Genomic DNA, 13,949 nt, shown 5'->3' with positions numbered 1-13,949 from the left:
CCTTTTTTCTCTACCCTCCCATATCACCCCCTTTTGCTTATCAGCTCAGTTCTGAGCAACTAGCTCATATGCTACCGAATTTCCATAATATTTATATCCTAGCTACTATATTGTAAGATGTCTTCAAAGTTAATGAATCTCATGTTGTGTTTTTGCCTAAGTATTCTTTTTGTATATGAAATATATTTTATGAGCTTAAAGCTATGTTATATAATCGAGAGTTCATATAGACACAGACTGTAATTGTTTACTTCTGTACTAAATAAAATAAAAATCCTTAAAACTCAAAAAAAGAAGAGTTGGTACTGAAATACTGAAATGGGAAGCCAGGCCTTCTTGTAAGTATGTTTGTGTGTATGAATGTATCCTTGGAGAATTATACAGATGGGATGTCTTTACCACACATAGACAAGGATCACATGCCCCAGCCACTCCAGTTGATTAACTAAACCAGCACTTCCAGGTATCATTTTAACCCTTACGGAGGATTTATGAAGTGTCATTTACCTACTTCAGGCATACATTTACACATGAAAGGGGGGACTAGTAAGGGCAGACACATAGAGAGAAGCTACATTTTCCTTGGGACACTGCAATAGATAATGTCAAAAGGGGACTGCACCAAAAGACACACCTATAACCTCTCAGTTGTTACAATACAATCGGTTATTTTGGCAGTTTAGCACGGAATCATGTTTGCGAGAGGTTGACAGTAGGGTTAAAAATGACGCTTCCATTGATTGTATAGAAGACGTCTTCTATGTACGTGTAATGAGTGTTGCTTAGTAAAGATGAGATGTTTTGCACTGTTATTGCTGAGTAAATTAAGTGCTTGTCCTATGCTGTAACATCATGTAAAACCCGTTTTGTATGTAAAGGCAATCAGAACACTGTATTTGCAGTTTAACAACAATGTATAATCAGGGTGTGCGCAGGCGGAATGCTGAACTGCATTCTGTTACCTTCCCCAGAACCTGTAGCATGCATTACTGCAGCTCTCTAGATGATTCGGACTACCACTCCCAAAATCCCTCACCATTGACAATGCTGATTGGAGTTGCGGTCCAAAACCTCTCGAGAGACAAAGGTTGCAAACTACTGCATTAAAGACTGCCTCTGTTACTCTGCCACATGGCCACATCAATGCCTAGTGTTTGATACGTCTTTTAAGCTGCCTATTAACTGTCCTTCCTATCCGCTATTTCAGCGAAGCCTGGACTCTGTGGATGGAGGAAGGGGGTGACGCACAGAAGTGGACACCATGGCAACGTTTGTATCACCCAGATCCTGGCACTCATCGAGGAGCCCCGGGAACCAGTAAACCCTCCTCACTGCTCTTAACAGGCCTGGAGCCCCCCGAGGGTGGCTACACTGAGGACTTTGTCCTGCCCATCAGTGAGAAGCACAAATGTGAGTTCTGCCACTTGGTCCTCTGTCGGGTGCAGCAGACTGAGTGTGGTCACCGCTTCTGCAAAACCTGCCTGGATACCCTGCTCAGGTTTGTATTCCACACGTTTCATTCAATCGTCAACATCATTTATATTATATATATTTATGTATGTGTGTTTGATGTGTTGCATGCTTTTCGCGTTTACTGTCAGCTCAGTTGTGATTAGTAACAATCAGCCTTATGACTGTGGATCCAAGTCCCTGTTTAGATGTGGGAGAGTCCTATTAATGGCTAGGGGGGTTAAGATTTGGCTGAGCAGGATAATCAAGAATTTACTGAGGGTTGGTTGGTTGTATGTGCTGTGCTCTTAGTGGGTTTTTAGTGGTAGTTCGAAGGAGACCCAAATTCGGATACTTTGCACCGAAGATATTTTCCGTTGTGCTTGAACCATTTGATGTTCGGCCAAGCCATGCAGAAGGTTTTTCCGTACTTGAAGTTCCTGAATGTGACCCTGTTCTTAGACAAAATGAAGTGATTTTAGAGCTACTAATATAGGGGCAGACTTTGGAGTTAGCATCTATTGTCTACAGATGTTTGCAGGTCTCATTCTATGTTGAAACATCACCTTGTTATGCCTAATTGAAGCCACTTTTGATTCATTTTTATCAGGCCAAAACATATGTTGTTGTTTTTTTGATTGTTGTATGGATGGCAGCTGAGTAACATTACACCAACAACCATTGGACTGGACTTCTTCCGTGCCCCTTCACTCCTCACCTCCGCAGTAAGCTACATTTTTCCAAACCGCGTGGATCGCAGACACAAGCCAAAATCCATTTTGACGCCAGCTTTTAATATTTTCAAGTACTTTTTTGTCTTGCATTTCTGTAAAACACTAATACATTTTTAATTTTGATACTGCCTTCATTTTCCTTTCATATATTTTTTTTTCATAATTGTTTCTTTTTATTTTTTTTTAAACGGTTTTTATTAATTTTTAAAACAAACAAACAATACAAACCAAACTGGCAGCGCTTTTTGCAATAATCACATGAACATCAATTAGTCAAGACCACTGCTCCCCCAATCCCTCCCCCCTCAAGAGCTTGTTTGTCCTTCACTTTCCGTATCTGCTACGTGTAGCAGGGTATCTCCTCCTTCTGAGTCTGCAGAATCTGTTATTGTTCCAAACAGTCCTGCTATTAATACTCTCCATGCCATTAGGGTACCCACTTCTTCTTCCCCACACATGCTACATGCCTCCTGCCATTCCACCGTTTCAGCCTCTGCCCATTTCTGCAATTCCCGCCACCATACCTCCACCCGTGGCTTATGACACTGCTTCCATCCCATGACAATCCTTCGTTTTGCGAGCACATATGCCAAGTCCTTCAATTTCCCAACATGTTTAAGTTTCCGTGGTCTAGGAAACCCTCCCAACAAGCAGGCCTGGGCCGTATCTATAATGAGCGTAACCCCTTTGTCCGCTAGTTTTTGCGCCACTTCTTCCCAGAAACTCTCAATCACTGGGCAAGACCAAAACATGTGTGTCATATCAGCATTTTCCTTATCGCATTTTGGGCACGTTTGTCGTCCCGCATTTACAAACTTTGATATTCACATCGGGGTCATGTAAGCTCTGTGCGTTATATACAACTGTATTTGTTGTAATCTAGCATTTCTTGACACCTTCTTGTGGTATCCCATAGCACGCTCCCACATCCCATCCTCCATCTGTGCTCCCACCTCTGTTTCCCACTCCAACCTCAAATGCGTCAACTCCTTCCCAACCCGGGTCATCACCATCTCATACAATCTAGAGATCTCATGCCCCCCTTCTGATATGTCATATATTGTCCCCATAGTGGTGTCTGGTTCCTCCGCCAATACAGTCTCAGGCCAGATTTTACAAATATTCTGCACCAGCCTTAGGTACGTGACACACTAGCCCCTATGCAAGCCCGCCTCTTCCCCTAGTCCTTCAAAATCCCTAATGGTCCCCTCTTGCCAAACATCCCCCAATGTAACCAGCCCGACCGACTCCCAGTAGGTCCTGATTATCATTCTTAGTTGCTTGTCTTCCACTGCCAAAGCAACCAACGGCACCTGCGGGGAACACGGGTACGGGTCCTCCATCATTCGACATACTCTACGCCACATCTTCCACCCCAGCAACATCATTCCCGGGCGCTCCTTCATTTCTGACCTAGGCAACCAAATAATTTCCTTCAGGTAAAACGGAGTGCAGTCCTGTCCAAACAGCCTAAATTCGGGAGTTACCTCATCAGAGAGCCATTTTCATAATATATATATTGCAACTGACCAGCTACATAATAGGCCTCAAAATTAGGCAGCTTAATACCCCCCCTCTCATAGAAATTCTGCAACTTCCATAGCGCCACTCTATTCCGGGTGCCATGCCATAGGAAGTCTCTGCACATACTATTCAGCTTGGCAAAAAAACTTCTTAGGTATCATACACAGAATTTTGATGAAAAAATGTAAGAGCCTAGGCAGGACTACCATTTTAAGCATCGCCCCCCGTCCCATCATCGCCAACGGCAACTTCTCCCAAAACTTCATGCTTATATGGATTTTTCCCACAGCCACCTCGGTGTTATGCAAATGTTCCTCCTCTACCGTGTGATACACATCTATTCCGAGGTAGCGGAAGGAACCAACCGCCCATGGTATCGGCAACACTGGCAACCGCTCCGGAAGGGTTCCTCTGTAGCTACCCAATGGGAATATGCTTGATTTTTGGGGGTTCACCGCTATGCCAGACAGTTCTGCATACCTTTCCATTACCTCCAGAATATAGCTAGCAGCTCACTGTACAGCAACTTCACCCACCTAATGTAGCCCGGTCCCATCCCGTATTCCCTCAGGGCCTCCAGCAACCACGACCACCTGACTGAATCGAAAGCTTTGACTGCATCTAAGGACACAACCGCCATTTCACCCTCGCTCTTGCTCCCTCATTCAACCACCTGGTGGAGTCGCCCATGGTTGTGGGTTATGTTCCTGTTGGGGACATAACCCGTTTGGTCCGGATGTATCAATTTACTAATAACTCTCCGCAATCTATTAGCCAGGACCGCCGTCAATATCTTGCCGTCCTGGTTCAGCATTGACAAGGGCCTGTAGGAGCTGCAGCTATGCCCTGGTTTGTTGGGCTTAGGGAGTGGTATTATAATCGCTTCTCTAAGCGATTCCGGCAACCGGCCCACCTCAAACGATTCATTAAGCATTTCTAGCATGGCGGGGGAGTACCTCCTCTCTATATGCTTTATAAAATTCTCTAGGAAGTCCGTCCGCTCCCGGGGTCTTACTGGTGGGCAGCTGCCTCACAACCTCCTCCAATTCCTCCAAAGTAATCGGTGCATCCAGCTCTTCTCTTTCTTTGGCACTAATCTTAGGTAATCCCATATCTCTTAAAGTTTCCCTTATCTCCTCTCGGCTGCCCCCCCTTTTGTCCTCATATAGTGCCCTGTAATAATCCAAGAATGCCTCATTGACTCCTTCTTGGGTGTTCGCTACCTCTCCATCCTCTCTAGTTATCGTCCTAATCCGGGGCGTGGGGTTTCACTCTTGTATAGCCACGCCAAGAGACGGCCCGTTTTATCCCCACCTGCATGCTGCCTCTCAACATACTTCTTAAAGTTAAGGTTGCAGAGCCTTTCCCAAAGTTCTGCACACCGCTGCTGTAGTTTAAGTACTAGCTCTGCATCCCCCCCTCCACTTTTGAGTTCCATTTCCAATTCATCCTCAGCTCCTCCTAACTCCGTCAGGACCCCACCCTGCAGGCCCTTTGATTTAGCAATGGCAGCACCCCGCAACACCACCTTAAAGGCTTCCCAGAGCGTGCCCGCCGAATCCACACTGCCAGTGTTCTCTTCGAAATAATGTATAATCTCGTCTCTGATATCCTCTCTGAAGACCGGATCCATGAGCGCCTCAGCCCGGAGGCGCCACGTCGGTATCCGCGCTCTGGGGCGGCAGTACTGCCACCCCAGGACCAGAGGCGAGTGGTCCGACAGGACCCTCGCTTTGTATTCTATTTGGGTGGTCTCTACCACCACATCTGGCGTGGCAAAAAAATAATCAACTCTCATATGCAGTTGTTGCGGGGCTGAGTAATGCGAATACTGCTCTCCATTAGGATGTTTCAGCCTCCAAACATCTGCCAGCCCGAAGTCGTCGAGCAGCGTCTGCAACGCCCTGGCTGCTGGGGTGGGCCTATCAATCTTATCATCAGATCTGTCTACCCTGGGGTTCAGCACACAATTAAAATCCCCTCCCCAAATAACCGCCCCACCCACACACGTACCTAGGTTGGTACACAGAGTCCTAAAATATGCCGCTGTGTTTTGATTGGGGCATACGTATTTACAATACACACCTCTTTATTCTCCACCAGTGCCTTCAATATAACCATCCTCCCCTCTGTATCCACCACCTCTTGTGTAAGTTGGAGCGGAACGTGCGGTGCCACCAAGACCAACACTCCCCTAGCGTAGGCAGAATACGGAGAACCCACTACAATACCTCTCCACTTCTTCCCCACCAGTTCCAACTTTTCCCGAGTCAGATGCGTCTCCTGCAACAGTGCAATATCAATCTTCTGTCTTTTCAAATATATCATGACCTTGTTCCTCTTTAAGTAACTATTGAGTCCCCTGACATTCCACGTTACGATCTTAAGATCCCCCATAGCTCATAAGTATCCTCCCCCCTTCCGTGCAGCCAATCCCACCTGCCCATACGATACAGATACAGCCCTCTAGCTCTTCCTTGCAGCCTCATGTACAAACTCGAACTCCCCATAACTATGAACACCCCAAACTCCCCACTTCCCTCCCCAACACCACACTCCCCAACTGCTGCCCAGCTCCATCCATGGAACTCAGGCACCCTCACATCTAGCCCTGCAAGCACCAACCAATGCCCAGAGCTCAGTAAGGTGAAGTCACCCTAATGGCCACTTAACTAAGGTTACTAAGTGGGGTATAGAGATCCCTTCTGCAAGGCTCCCCTAAAAACAGCAATAGTCACAGTGCTCATAATATATATTGTTTAACAGTCTGACCTTCTCTGCCTAAAGCCGCTCAAATGACTATAATCAAGTCCCAGAGTCCTATTCCGTGCCATCTTGTAGCGCCCTCCTCGTGCACTACTTATCTCCTCCATCTCCTCTTCCCGTCCGAACGTCAGGCTCCTGGGGGCATCCCTGCGCGTCGAGCCATCCCATGGCCGCCTTCAGGTCCGCAATCGCAGCCAGGACCTCTTGGTTAGTGCCCGTCACAGGCATGCAAACATTTTCACTTATAAAAACCTATTAAATTTGCATAAAACACTTTGTTAAAGGGATGTTGCGCATTAAGATGCATCCCACCCTTGGGACTCCTCTTCTCCAGTAGTTAGGCAGTGGCGTCCCACCTTGGCATCCTTTGGCACTTTCCTCCTGGGCACTTGCCCATCGGTACTGCCCCTTTTTACTTCTCTCACTGCACAATGCATACGTGCATTTATAGGAGCATTTTTTTGTATAAATAAGGGAAATGCAGATGCAAAAGATTTGTAGAAGATTGTTAAGTGGCAGTTGGTGTGTGGAAACTTAATATGTTCATAGGGTTTATGTACAGTTTTTGGAAGTGATTTGTGGATGGCTGTGTGACTGTTTCGAAGCAGGCACTGAGGGAGTGTTACAAATATAAAATTAAAAAGGGTAGAAGGGCTGCCCTGTGCGATGGTGTGCACGTGCCATCTGGGTCTTTTAATGATCCATGGCCTGGAAAGGGGACTGTGGAGACCGTAGATAATTATAAAGACCCATTGATTATGATACTTATTGTATGCTAGAAAGTATTTGAGACAGAAAACTAAATTATTTCTACAACTATGCATTATTCCATTAGCATAACACAAAACAAACATATGCTGGCGAAACAGCCCAGAGAATCCCTTGGGAAACATGGGATAAACTTGAAGCCAGATTCTGGTGTAAATTGCTGAAAATTCCCATATGTGTTCCGATAAGCATTATACGACATGAGCTGGGATTGTACTCAATGCAAGTCCGAATCGTCTGGAAAACATTGGCCACCTACAGAAAAATAACTCTGGAAAATTGTCCACCTCAATACCAAATATTGAATAAGGAAGCAGGAAAAATGCCCTTTTGGCCACTGGATGAATGGAAAGTGAAATGTAATGAGCTGTTGCAAAACTTAAAAGTTACGACAGAAGCCCTTCTGAAACACCCAAAGAGGGTAAAATTACTCTTATTATCAATTGACTGGGCAGAAACAGAGTGTGCGAGAGTAGCTTTGAACTATCATACCTTATCTGATAAGATAACTAGATGCCCACAGTTATTGCCTGGATACCTAGAAAAAAGCGCCAATCGGAATCATAGAGACTTAATAATGCGCTTTCGTCTGAACATTTGAAGAACAAAGATCAACCTGTTCAGATATGGCCTGGCAAAGGAAAAATTATGCAGACTATGCAAACAAGAAGAAGAATCGTCTCAATACTTAATGCTGTTTTGCCCTGAACTTAGATCTGAAGGGGGTTGTTTATTGCTACCAATACTGTCACCATCATGCGATCTGGATCCTGATTTATGGTGGTCAGCTCTATATGACGACCCAAGTAAGAAAACCATCAAAGGCTTGGGTATTTTCCTGGAATCTATGCTAAAGAGACTGGAAGGGAATTAAGACCATTATTAACAAGGAATATCGAAAACACATAGCCAAACCTGGACTGAAACCAATGTAGAACCAAGAAAGAAGAAATAGGAGAGGTTTGGCTTGTACATGGGGAGGAGGGAAAATTGTACATAAGCAAAAGCTTGTTTTTTTTGTACGCTGAATGCTTTAAATAAAATAAAAAAATAAAAAAACACAAAATTAGTTCTATTTTTTAACTGTGAAAGGTGGTACCACAGATGTAGGCTGTGTGGTTAAAGTATTGTTTGAGGAAGATGAGGTAGAGGAAGAAAACCTACTACTTCCTAAGAAAGGAACAGCCTTTCTGAGAGCATTGCGTTGGTTGGATTTGGTGTGGCGGTGTGGTCCCGGAGGAGTACCGCCAAGGTAGTCCGCTTAGTGCATTTCACTTTGTTAGCTTTAGCATTTGGTACATTCCAAACAGTGGCAAAGAACTGCCACACCCATGATTCACACTGGGTGCTAGAGGTAGGCACTACCTCTACCTCATCTTCTTGGTACTCTTCATTGTCTTTTGAATTACTGCACTTCTTTTTTGTGTAGGTCCTCCATCTGGTGGTGGTGGTGGCTCTTGGGGAGGAGTGATGGCAACAGCTGATGCCATTTTTAAGATGAATGGCAGTTTTGCTAATAATCCTCTAAGTATGTACTGTGTGCTAGATTGTTAATGGATGATGAGTAAGAATAGGTGTAGGATCCCTGCAAGGGTACATTTTGAGCTTCAAAGATCCTAGATGAGCTGCAAAATGCAGTTTCGAAACTGTTCATTGACCTTTTTGTCAAGTGTGGATGTGTTTGCAAACACGTTACCATGCCACGCATGCTCACGTGATACTGGCCGGAAAGTCTGCGATGATGTCAGACGTTCGCAAACGCTGACGAACACAAAAACTGTGTACAAGTTTCAAAAAAGGTATAGAAGTTTTAAAAATGATGTTTGAAGGTGGAAATTGGTTTAAAGGTGAAACTTTGTAAATTGGACAAAAATGTTGCTATATTGGGGTAAGTGTGATATAAGTAAGTGGTAGGAAACTAAGGGTGCACTGGTAAAATCCTATGAAATTCTCAAAAGAATATTTGTTGAAGGGACGCTATGGTTAGGTTGCACTAATAAAAACCTATGAAATTCACTGAAAAACATTGTCAAAGGGACGTTGTGGTTAAGTTGCACTTATAAAAACCTATGAAATTCAATTAAAAAATGTTGTTAAAGGGACGTTATGGTTACAAGTAAAACCGAAACCCCCCCGGAAATTTTCCAATTATGGTAAGCTAAGCAACCATAACTCGTGCCACCACAGTGCACTGCTAAGACTAACACCCAGGACATGAAAGATGACATCACTACATATTTACATGTTTTAACAATTTCAATTTGGAAGTTAGACAAAATAATCACAATTGGGGTTGGAACAAACTGAGTAGCTGAGAAAATATAACATAACACTAATATTTCAACGGGATTGGTACAGTATTGCAGCATGTGCTAGTCAATGGCTTAACAAATTTGATGTGAATAATTGTATGGTCATTTTTTAGGTCACAATAATACACTTGAAATGGGTGATGCCTCAGAATAAAAGCCAAGAACACGGCCTGCAAGTGTTCCTAGTCAGCAATAGAATTAGGGATAACGAGATTCTCCTGTAGCTCTACAGGCCCTAGAAAGACCACATATGAAATATTGTGTTCTGCTTTGCTTACGTTATAAGAACAACACTGTTCATTAATTTGAAAATAATGACTAATACAAAGTTATAGATGGGGTAACACGTTATTGACTTTTGTTTTGATGTGCTGCTCATGCAACTGCCTGTGAATCTTCTATAAAGAATAGCCTGAGTGAAGATTTGATTACTTTGCCTAAATTTCTCTTTAGGCAGCTCTCAGAAGTTAGCAGTGAACCTGTTCAACTACGGGTGTCCATTCACTGTTCATTGCTACAAAAAGGGCTTTTTTTTATAATGCGGACCGCTATGCTCTGAAACAGGCTTGCCTTGTAGGAAGTACTCACATCCTCACTCAATATTTTTAATTTCACAGGCTATGAATCTTTCTTGAGGCGTGACGAAGGTGGTACTTGCAGCCTTCCCCAATGCCTTCCTGACTAACTGAAGTCTTCACCCCTCACTGCTGCCAGCCCAGGCGGTGCCGTGGCCCACTGCAGTGAGATCTGTAGTGCAGCAGCAGCACAGAGCACAGTGATGTTGCTGGGAGAGGGGCCACGTGGCCCCTTCAGCAACGATGGCATGGGGGCCCCCCGCACTGCAGGGGCTACGGGGGCCCCTTTTACGCCACTGGATCCATCTTCTCACCCATGAACTTAAAGCTCTGCATTGGTCTCTCTTCATTAGTTACAACATCTACATCCACCAATAGACAGATAACTCGAACTCTACCTGAAAATATTGTCCATTGAATACATCCAACTGTAACGATATATTGGGAGACCCCGCTAAACATAGGGAGTTCCTCTCCCCTGCCCCAATGAAGATACAGCCCACAATAGACCATTCATTTCTTTGGGTTCGATAAGCACTATCTATGACTTATATAGGGCCACGTAGACCCCTCTCCATGTGCCAACAATGAGCCAAGAACCAGGCAGCGGTATGATGTGATATGATAGTTTATTTATATAGCGCCTATGCACAATGTGTTTCAAAGCGCTTCAAGGCAAGGGAGGGAACAAGGGAAAAAACAATGACATTCTTACAGGCCATGAACAGTAAGGATGTGAAATTAACTATCGTACTCGGCCTGACAACATTAAAGATAGTGCAAGAGCTAAAACATAGATAAGGAGGGGTGGGGGAGAGTTGGAAGGAAATGGAAACAGACAGGCGACTACCGTACTAGGCCTGACGACATTTCTGGTAGAGCCGGAAAAAAAACAAGAGGTGAGGGAGAGGGGTGCAGAAAGGTAGGGGAGGAACAAAACAAGTGACTATCATATTAGGCCTGACGAAATTTCAGATAGTGCTGGAGGGGTTTGGGGAGGAAAAAACCAGTAAGGGGAGACAAGAGGAGACAGACGAGGTTACTATCATACTAGGTCCAAGGACAATTCTGATAGAGTAAGTGCATAGAAGAAAGTAAGGGGAGGAGATAGGAAAAGGGAGAAGGGAAAGGAGGAGAGAACAGAGAGTTAGCAGTCAAAAGAGTGGAGAAGCAAGAGGGGAGAGTGAATACAATTGCAGAAGTCAGTAGTAACACATAATGTTGCAAGCCAGGATACAAGATGAAGATGGGAACAGCATGATTCAGGGCCACCATGAGTACAAGATGCAAAAGAAGTTCAGCATGAGAGTTGAGAAAGGGTGACGCACCATGAATGAATGAAGTCCATAAAAGTCAAATCCAGCATTGTCCACAAGACAGTGATGGTGAAACCATAATGTATCAGGACAGACTCCTGCAGAAGTAGGCTTGAGTGGGGTGAGGGGGGAGCAGGGTAGAAGAATCAAGCAAAACAGGCAACACCTGTGTGCGAGAATGGGGGGGCACAAGGGAAAATCACGGGGGGACCAGAGGGAGTAACACATGTTGGTGCATGCCTACCTGCTGTCTGAGCAGGGGGTCGGGCCCTGGGTCCTCCTGGTCCGAACAGGTCCAAACATGAATTCCCCTTTTCATTGTCTGCCCTTCGCTTAATACGCCCGGGCGAGAGATGCCCTTGATCTAATAGTTAGGAACAGGAAGGAAGAGGCAGGGCTAAGAAGGTGGGTGGTGCTTACTAAGTGGTGATAAAAAGCGTAAAACAGGAAGGCACCACGTGGGCGGGGCTTGAGAAGTGGTGGAAAAGAGCAGCAAACAGGAAGGCACCAGGTGGGCTGGGGCTTAGGCCAGGTGACCTAGATCCACTTGCACCTGCTTCCCATCTGCAAAGGAAAAGAGGCTGGAGGGCTCCTTAAGTAAGGAAAAAGAGCGGCAAACAGGAAGGCACCCGGTGGGCAGGACTTGCTAAGTGGTGAAAAAGAGCGGCAGGCAGGAAGGAACCAGGTGGGCGGGGCTTAGGCCAGGTGACCTAGATCCACTTGCACCTGCTCCTCATCTGCAAAGGAAAAGAGGCTGGAGGGCTCCTTAAGTAGGAAAAAGGAGCGGCAAACAGGAAGGCACCAGGTGGGCGGGGATTGCTAAGTGGTGAAAAAGAGCAGCAAACAGGAAGGCACCAGGTGGGCGGGGCTTGCTAAGTGTTGAAAAAGAGCAGCACACAGGAAGGCACCAGGTGGGCGGGGCTTGCTAAGTGGGGAAAGAGAGCGGCAGGCAGGAAGGCACCAGGTGGGCGGAGCTTAGGCCAGGTGACCTAGATCCACTTGCACCTGCTCCCCAACTGCAAAGGAAAAGAGGCTGGAGGGCTCCTTAAGTAGGAAAAAGGAGCGGCAAACAGGAAGGCACCAGGTGGGCGGGGCTTGCTAAGTGGTGAAAAAGAGCAGCAAACAGGAAGGCACCAGGTGGGCGGGACTTGCTAAGTGGTGAAAAAGAGCGGCAAACAGGAAGGCACCAGGTGGGCGGGGCTTAGGCCAGGTGACCTAGATCCACTTGCACCTGCTCCCCATCTGCAAAGGAAAAGAGGCCGGAGGGCTCCTTAAGTAGGGAAAAAGAGCGGCAAAAAGGAAGGCACCAGGTGGGTGAGGCTTGCTAAGTGGTGAAAAAGAGTGGCAAACAGGAAGGCAGCAGGTGGGCGGGGCTTGCTAAGTGGTGAAAAAGAGCAGCAAACATGAAGGCACCAGGTGGGCGGGGCTTGCTAAGTGGTGAAAAAGAGCGGCAAACAGGAAGGCACCAGGTGGGCGGGGCTTGCGAAGTGGTGAAAAAGAGCAGCAAACAGGAAGGCACCAGGTGGGCGGGGCTTAGGTCAGGTGACCTAGATACACTTGCACCTGCTCCCCATCTGCAAAGGAAAAGAGGCTGGAGGGCTCCTTAAGTAGGAAAAAGGAGCGGCAAACAGGAAGGCACCAGGTGGGCGGGGATTGCTAAGTGGTGAAAAAGAGCAGCAAACAGGAAGGCACCAGGTGGGCGGGGCTTGCTAAGTGGTGAAAAAGAGCACCAAACAGGAAGGCACCAGGTGGGCGGGGCTTGCTAAGTGGGGAAAGAGAGCGGCAGGCAGGAAGGCACCAGGTGGGCGGAGCTTAGGCCAGGTGACCTAGATCCACTTGCACCTGCTCCCCAACTGCAAAGGAAAAGAGGCTGGAGGGCTCCTTAAGTAGGAAAAAGGAGCGGCAAACAGGAAGGCACCAGGTGGGCAGGGCTTGCTAAGTGGTGAAAAAGAGCAGCAAACAGGAAGGCACCAGGTGGGCGGGACTTGCTAAGTGGTGAAAAAGAGCGGCAAACAGGAAGGCACCAGGTGGGCGGGGCTTAGGCCAGGTGACCTAGATCCACTTGCACCTGCTCCCCATCTGCAAAGGAAAAGAGGCTGGAGGGCTCCTTAAGTAGGGAAAAAGAGCGGCAAAAAGGAAGGCACCAGGTGGGTGAGGCTTGCTAAGTGGTGAAAAAGAGTGGCAAACAGGAAGGCAGCAGGTGAGCGGGGCTTGCTAAGTGGTGAAAAAGAGCAGCAAACAGGAAGGCACCAGGTGGGCGGGGCTTGGTAAGTGGTGAAAAAGAGCGGCAAACAGGAAGGCACCAGGTGGGCGGGGCTTGCGAAGTGGTGAAAAAGAGCAGCAAACAGGAAGGCACCAGGTGGGCGAGGCTTAGGTCAGGTGACCTAGATCCACTTGCACCTGCTCCCCATCTGCAAAGGAAAAGAGGCTGGAGGGCTCCTTAAGTAGGAAAAAGGAGCGACAAACAGGAAGGCACCAGGTGGGCGGGGATTGCTAAGTGGTGAA

At 46.5% G+C, this 13,949-nt stretch overlaps 1 protein-coding gene across 1 annotated transcript in view; it reads left to right on the top strand.

Annotated features, from left to right (window-relative positions):
• The window catches only part of LOC138566911 (TNF receptor-associated factor 3-like), a 515,375-nt gene that overhangs the window by 229,761 nt on the left and 271,665 nt on the right, over window positions 1-13,949 (top strand). Inside the window, exon 2 of the mRNA XM_069644644.1 lies at window positions 1,208-1,498. Within this exon, the coding sequence (XP_069500745.1) occupies window positions 1,227-1,498 (272 nt within the window). The 5' untranslated portion in view covers window positions 1,208-1,226. The remainder of the gene's footprint in view (window positions 1-1,207; window positions 1,499-13,949) is intronic.

This window comes from Ambystoma mexicanum, chromosome 2p (assembly GCF_040938575.1).
Source record: "Ambystoma mexicanum isolate Mex_15411 chromosome 2p, UKY_AmexF1_1, whole genome shotgun sequence".
Taxonomy (NCBI): Eukaryota; Metazoa; Chordata; class Amphibia; order Caudata; family Ambystomatidae; genus Ambystoma; species Ambystoma mexicanum.
Note: the sequence above shows the minus strand (reverse complement) of the source record. Positions and strands in the feature narration are given on the sequence as shown.